We start from the raw sequence: 8,210 nt of genomic DNA, 5'->3' as shown, positions 1-8,210 counted from the left end.
GCATGCACTTCTACAATAAGATTTTCATCTGCTTTGATATTTTACTTATTTTAAGCTCTCCTGTAAATATGCAGCGAAAACTTGTTTTGTTTGTATTTGTAAGGAGAATAAAGAAAAAAGATATGTATCATGATTCATGATTCATCTCATATCCAAATGCTAAATGCATATCGTTAAAGCAAAATCCATTGTGTCAAGTTTAATTGCAGCTCCAAAATTTGTAGTGTCAAATTTAATACAGCTGCCGAGATGTATCAACCTGCTCCAGACACGCTAGGGAAATTTGTGTATCATTTGCATATAATCGTTTTGGGACCAACAACATAATTAATGATGTTGCGATGTACACTCGTAAAAAGGTCAAATATGGTGATAAATTATAAGGAAGCCTATCGAGGTATATCAAATTTCTATTTCGTCGACAGGAACGGCTTTGCAATTTGAAGACACTGTTTGAAAGAGAGAGAATGGGGGGGGGGGAGCAAATGTTGAACTTGTGCATAAACTATAAACTATTTTTCTTTGTGACAACGTTGTACTGATTTTGTGTTACACGTGAATGTAAATGTTTTGTGTTTTTGGAAATGAAATGAAATGAAATGAAATGAAACTATATGTACTGAAAGCAAATGTCAAATTACTGTGCGACACATCATTGATTCCGAAGATTTATAGGAAAGCAGAGGTTGGAGCCAGATATCTCCCACTTCCCAGCGCCAGTTTTTAAAACTTCTGTTATTTTGCATATTTTCATTTTTATGTACTTTTTTTTTGCTTGGAGGCTGTATGGTTTCATATGTACTAAAACATATCATGTGATAATGATGATCCCGATGATAAGCCAAATTGCTGCCAGAATCATGATTTACATCTTTTGATTGCATAATTAAACAATAAGAGCCACAACAACAATAATGATCATTTTAACAACATAATGTAATAATGCAAAGCAATAATTTTCGTAGTTATATTTCTGATCATTATTGTCATCATTATCATTGTTATCATCATTAATTTATTTTCATTGTCAGAACTACCACTCAATCAATCATTATTACTGTTTTATAGCATTTTTTTTTTTGTTTTTTGTATCGACTGACAGCTTTGAGTTCAACAAAACAATGTTTTGTGGCATCGGTCCTGGAAATCATTTTGCTTTCTATTATTATCAGACCTCAATTAAAAAAAGAAATTGCAATGGTTACTAACTTCTTCTTTTTTTTCGGAGATAGGCCTAAATATCTGATGGGTCCTCTTGCAAAAGAAGCAAGGTGCACGTATCAGCCAACCGGAGAATTGAGTATTCAGAGTAGGTCCCTAGTGTTAAATTTTATGACTTACGTGTTTGATATGCAACAGGACCCCCTGGTCATGTTTGAGATTCTATCAAATGCCGTCTGCTATCCACATAACTTACAAAATAATGTAGATTCTTCTCCTACAGTGTATATTGAACGTAATTTTCAGTAGCCAAGCTTCAAAGGGGGGCGTCAACTACTATTTTTGGAAATGACGATGATCTTTCCGACACGAAGCAACCCGTGCGATACTGTTCAACCAATAGCAGCTTGTGTTTTATGAATGGATTGTGCGACGCATAGGAGGGTCAAAGTTCATCAAGGCTCTTGCTGGAGCGATGACGAAATTGACGCGCGCGTACTCAGTATTGCGGGATCGACTAGGAGTGCGATTGTGTGCAATGTTTTAAAGGGGCGTTTCGAACGCGCGCGGCTATAACGCAAGTGCTTACGCACGCATGAAATACGTAAACAAACGCCATGCTGTATATTGGAATTTACATTCTGGCGCTAATGGATGACCTGTAAAATCGTGTTGGAAGCTCTTAATTCCACCGTGCACTAAACCAGCTACGATAACAATAAAGGAACAATTTTGCATAGTGTGACTTTACTATCATAGTACAAGAATCAAACCACAAATGAGTGAATCCGGCGTTGATTTAGACTTCGATTTGCAAATGCAGGCAGATGAAGATGCCGACCAGAGCGAGTCCGTGTTGATGAAAGATGAACCTGACGAACTCGACAGAATTTTGGCTTCGTTTGACTGCCAAAATATCTACGAAATTAAAAGCCAAAGTGCTGAAAGGTAAATTGACAGTGTTGGTACGCTCCGTATGATAGTATTGTTCCTCCTGATTTCTTATACCTTGTTATTGATTCGTGATATGGTACGATGATTCAAGCGAGCGGTGTATGTGTGTGATACAACGATCGCGCCTGTCGCGCTACTTTCCCTGCGATCGAGCGAGCGCTGCGGCCCCTGCTCGGCGGGGTCAAACACGTTGAACTGATATTGGGATGGTGCCAATGCCAGTCCCACCTGTCTATAACCATGTTAGTTGTGAGTGAACGCGTAATGCTGGTATATTCTAATCGGGACATGGGATTCACAATTGCAATGTATTTGGAAACTTCGGAAACTGCTCACGTGTAGCACTCTTGCCACGATAAAAAGTTCCTTAACCATGTTGTGATCAGTATGACCGTCCAATTATATCTACCAGACATTTGCCAAAAATTTTTGAGTTTTGCATGCATGGCCTGCACCTGCGTGTGAGTGTGCGAGTGCAGTGCCAGTGAGTGCTGCTGAAATGGAGAGTGGAATGCTGCTGAGTGCTGAGCTCGGCCGTAATAAGGCAAAACAACGTAACTCAGAATATCATGTTCTGAGAAAAACGAGTTTGAAAATTCAATTGGTTCCCATTTTTCCGTCATACGAGTAAAACACTTTTGAAGCAGCGAAGTTTCTTAGGCATTAATAAAGAATATCTCGGGAAAATCTCAGTAAAATAGGACTTCCCGTTTTAGAGTTATTGCCATGTTTAGAATAGATACAGCACTTTACCTAATCACAGCACTGTGCTGATAAGTAATTCTAGTTTGCCAAAAGAGCGTATCCTCACTTACGTTGTGCGAGAATCCTCACGCGGCAACATATCAATTAGGCAAAAGAACGTATCCTGACTTACGGCGCGTAAGCATTCTCCAGCGAAGCCACTTCAGTATGCCACAAGAACGTATCTTGACTTACAAATATCTGCGCCTCAACCCTTTCATCAATGTAATTAGGCAGAATGACGTATCCCGACTCAATGGCAACAATCTCTATCATTTATTTACTTTGAAAATCTTGTTAACTGGATGATAAAAGTCCCGTTATATGTTTTTAAATATATATTAAGAATAGTAAAACACAGTAGCTTGCAAAATTATCGATGCAATTGAACATTTTCATTTTTTTTTCTGGAAACTTACCGAGTATATACTTAAATGTAATTAGTTGTTATCTACCAATTACCGTAAATTTTTGTTTTTCTTCATTTGCATATAGTTTACAGTTTATTGAGATGTCCATTCTTTTTTTATTATCTTTAAGTGTATGTTTTTTATCCCTTGATGTAAGATTTTTCATTGGGAACATAATCATATTTGGTTTATAATTCATGTTGATTTAACAAAAACATGGATTTGGATTGATATTCACAACTAAACTACGAGTTTTGGTAAAGTCTGTAAAATGGATTTCATTACACTTCTTATGCCATGTGATACAATTAAGATGAACTTGAAATGTGTATATTTTTTAGTATGACAATGCATGAGTGGCAACTATTATGACTGTATGAAAAGTGGTAAAAAAAAATAAAATGGGTATAAAAAAGAATTGTATAAACATCTGTACATACACTTCGTTTCAAAGACACAAACACGCATTTAATGTGTTAATATTGAGACTCCTATTTTAATTTCTATCTTTTCTTTTATTTATTTAACGATTTCCATTGAGATGAAAGGATTTGAACAGAAAGAATAATATTGTGTACTTTGTTTATCGCTATAAGTTGCTAATGTTTGGTTGATTACATGAATTGTATCCGTAAGGTTAAAACTTCTAATGATAATATGGCTCAATTCTTTGAACAACGACAACAACAATAACAATGAATTATCAGGTAATTATGAATCCAAGTTTTAATGTTGTTAGGTGTAACTTGACCACACACACACACAAAAACACACACACATGCACACACACAATCAAGCAAGTACAAAAACACACAAAACACACACACACACACACACACACACACACACCGCAGACTTGTCAGAGGTGCAAACATTCTCTCAGTAGAATAACTTTGAGATAGACATGATGCAGAGACATTTACATCTTCTGAAAGGTTTATAGGGAAAAATGTGTGTACATCTGTTTCTCAAAGACGACAGCATTACATAAATCATTCGATTATTTGCAAGTCTTAAAAATACGAAATATATATCTACGCTTCCTTTTTACAATTAAAGACAGAGTTTGATATGCCATTATGCTTTTATCACATTGAAAGCAAATCAGCAGCAACTATACATTATCATGATGATAAATAAGAAATAGAAAAAAAAATGTAATTTACTTCCCGAGTAAAGTAGCTTACATACGTACCACAGTTGAACAAAACCCTGGGAACAAAGTTCTCAATTGAATAGAACAGAACATAATTGTGTGTGTGTGTGTGTTTTTTTTTTTCTGGAGATTAGCTATACGATTACCATATCAGACCTTCGCATCAATTTTTATCTTGGAAGATCAGAACATCTCCAAATTACAAATTATAAATAGCACACATAACATTTTTAATCCTTATTGTTGTTGAAGAGTAGTAAGAAGTAAATACTCGGGTAAAGAACAATTATTAGGCAGCTGAAACGAAGGGAAAATTTGCAACAGTATTCACTTTAAACATATTTCAATAAACGTCTTATCACAACAGTGATTTCCTGTGCTGCAATACATCTGCGATGTCTGAGAGCTCCCGGAGGGATTAGGCCCAAAATAAATCAAAATTATGCAGGAAATAAGGTTTCTATTTCCCTGGTTTTCTGAAATATGTTGACATGTTTCAATCGACATGATATTGATTTTGAGGGAAAACATTTACAACAATATTTGATATGAACAAGTGATAGTTTTACCTAAGTTGATAGTCATCATTTCAAAGGGCAATGGGCCCTCATCATATTTTTTTTTTCGAAATAGAATCTTTAGTTTCAAATCAATACAAAAAAAAAAATCGTTCTTGTGCCTTCATAACGTGAGAATAGTCATTAACACTTCACAGTTGAGTTTTACGAGTTCTTTATTTAATTGTGAACAATTTACCTGATCCTATATAAACAATCCGAGTTTTATTATTTTTCTTCTACAGTTGACTGATCTAGTGCACATTCCACTCCATCTTTCATGAGATTCTGACGGGCGTGCACAGTTGAAATTTGTCCAGTTGCTCTTTTCCCTGCTTTTGAACTGCTCGGTAGACCACTGCAGGAAAATGTACAAGAAACGGAAGAGAATAATTAATACAAACTAAGGTACTCTGCATTTTCCATAATAGACAGCTAGTGAATTTCAACTCTGTTTTAGTTATATTATGTGATTAAATTCTTCATTAGACATGGTTATGTGTAACAAATTCTCTCTCACAGACCCCCCCTCCAAAAAAGCAAAGAAAATGAGAATGAGTATTTATGAAACACACTCACAATATCTATTATTCAACATCATACAAATAACCCCTTGAGGATGTACAAGGCTGTGTGATTGTTTTGAGAGAGAATGGTGATATCATCATTTTTCATGTAATATAAATATTTTTTATCGCTAAGGAATGATTTGTGAAATGTGGTATTCTCAAATTATCAGAAATTCATCATCATGGATTCTGCCTTCTTTTCTTTTTTTTTTTTGAAATAATTTTTCCAAATGCCGGCTTGTGTCGCAGTGATAATGACAAAGGTGGGGTTCATTTTTCCCCCTTCTTCTATTTTTTTTTTTTAGTATGAATTAATAGGTGATTATTCAACTTGTACCTTTTATTGTACTTGATACACTGCATTCCTTTTCTGTGCTGGTAAAGGCTGGCGGTTGGTGTGGACCCTGAAAAGAGAGACAGTGAAATATGTATTTCAACACGAATGTTAATATTTTCTAAAGTAGACGATTGGGTCTTAATGTTTGAACTGTCCATAGTATTAAAAACCACCTAACTTAAGAATAAATGTTTGAATTCCATGAGCTTTTGCCTTCAACATTTTTTTATGGGGGAGGGGTGGAACTTATAGCATGTATAGGATCTACCATGGCTACAACGCATTATATTGTATCGAAATGAAAAAAAAAAATAAATGTTTTAAAGAATATGTACAGCTGACTAAAGTTGCACAAAGAAAAAAAAATAAATCAGGCCTCCATAGTGAGCAGGTACAGAGTACCATTAAATGACTTTATTTTTTAGGCTAATTCTAAGTGGATAGATTCCTGTATGTATGAAAACGCCAAAATCACATTCTTCATCCTTTCAAGGAATAACAAACAAGATCTAAAGACTACTTGTGTTTAACCAAAGATGTATACCAAACATTATTTTTTGTCCTTACTTTTCTTGCCAAAGTAATGATGTTAATGCCATTATTAGAATATATCGTCTGCCATCAGTTCATGTTGCCACTGAAGACTAAATGAAATTCATCAGTATCAAGCGTTATTGTCATTAGCTTGAAGTCGAGTCTACTGTTTACTATAAAGCTGTTACTTGTTTTTTATACTTTTAGACAAAAACTGCATTTGAGGTAGACGACGTCAAGTCGAATGATGTCGATGATTATAATAGTATATTGGGGTCCACTTAATTTATTTGTGCATAGCTAAATTTCTTTTGAGATTCACTACTTGATCTACTTGACGACTAGTATAGTACGAGTATCACCTACATTTCCTTATTACATTAGTAGAACCACAACCAAGTACACCAATGAGCCACGTTTTGCCAAGCCCACCGAAAGGAAAGGCTGTCATACTCATAGCTCTAAGTTTGCTCTTTATTTTCATAGCTTGCTGTGTTTTTGTTTATTTATTTTTTACTCATCGTTTTCTTAAATGTTAGTGAAAACTATTATCGAAAGTACTGGACCCTACACTAGCATAGCGTACTGTCGTCCACTCTGTACAGCCCAATCGCCGTACTTCGCACGGCGTCTGGTCGGGCTAGATCAAACTTAGACCTGACAAAATGACAAATAAAACTTACCGGTGTTACCGCTGTTTTTCTTTGTGGTGGCATTAACTGGTCAGGAGAATGTCCATTCCAAGACTGCAAAACAGAACAATGGGCATGACTTCATGGTTCACACTGCAGCAAAGCTTGCCTGCCAGTCAACCAGAGAGTACTCTGCTGCACCCAGCTGCTGCCAGCTGTTGTCACAACCGGCGCGGCAGCAGCAGCGGCGGCACTACATTCACTGCCGCGGCTGAAATGGATCTGCAGCACGTAGCCGTAGGTATTACACATAGAGTTATGCAGCGTAGCGTGTGTTGTGATGGCCACGATGTTGATACGTTGTTTTGCCGTGCTGACTGTAGCGCGCATGGCCCTGATTTTATACAGCAAAGCGCTGTATGATGACGTACGTTCTTTTGGCGTCGCAATTTCTTTCTTTTTTCTTGAGAAACCACCATGACAAAACAGTGTATGTAAAGATACGTTCATTTGCCGTAACAGCGAAAATGCTTTCTTTGTCATTTCTATACGTATCTCATGTTACGTTGTTTTGCCTAGCTGGAAACGGCAAAGTTGTGAAAAAAATGTGTGAGATACGCTTTTTATCTCTGAAATGGTAAACATTTGAGAATTGAGACATTCACCATTAAAAAGAGCGCATTTTATTTAGGAGCCATATGCTCATAACTCAAAATGCCCAAATTTTGAGTTACGTTCCTTTGCCTTATCACGGCCGAGCTGACTGAGCCTGATCTGAGTGAGGATATGTGTGTGTATTGTTGTTGTTGTTGATGATTAAAGACGCTTCATTCAGTGCTGAATATTTATGCCTTTATCTTACATACAGTGTAGATCTAGATAAAATCCACACTTAAACATTCATTTTCAGAAACAAAAAACAAACAAAAAAAAGTATGGCACCTGTACCAATTGCCAAGGTTTGACTATGCGCAAAAGCTTATAGGTTTGTACATGTAGCAGGCAGTCAAATTTTGGACGGCGTTGTGGTCAAATTATTGGCGGCTTGCGTGATGATCAACTATGATTTTTTTTTTTTTTAAATGGCACGGGGAGCAGTCATGCCTACACACAGTTGAGACAGAGAAGAACACCTCGTACGGAAAATGGCACAATC

General features: G+C 36.3%; 1 protein-coding gene across 1 annotated transcript in view; it reads left to right on the top strand.

Moving 5' to 3' along the window:
* Positions 1 to 1,800: 1,800 nt before the first annotated feature.
* Positions 1,801 to 8,210, top strand: part of LOC139742945 (uncharacterized) — a 45,217-nt gene continuing 38,807 nt past the window's right edge. Inside the window, exon 1 of the mRNA XM_071653453.1 lies at positions 1,801 to 2,109. Coding sequence (XP_071509554.1) covers positions 1,940 to 2,109 — 170 coding nt within the window. The 5' untranslated portion in view covers positions 1,801 to 1,939. The remainder of the gene's footprint in view (positions 2,110 to 8,210) is intronic.

This window comes from Diadema antillarum, unplaced genomic scaffold (assembly GCF_040938485.1).
Source record: "Diadema antillarum isolate AM-2024a unplaced genomic scaffold, OU_Dant_1.0 seq00001039_RagTag, whole genome shotgun sequence".
Lineage (NCBI taxonomy): Eukaryota > Metazoa > Echinodermata > Echinoidea > Diadematoida > Diadematidae > Diadema > Diadema antillarum.
This window is presented reverse-complemented; position numbering and strand designations above follow the sequence as displayed.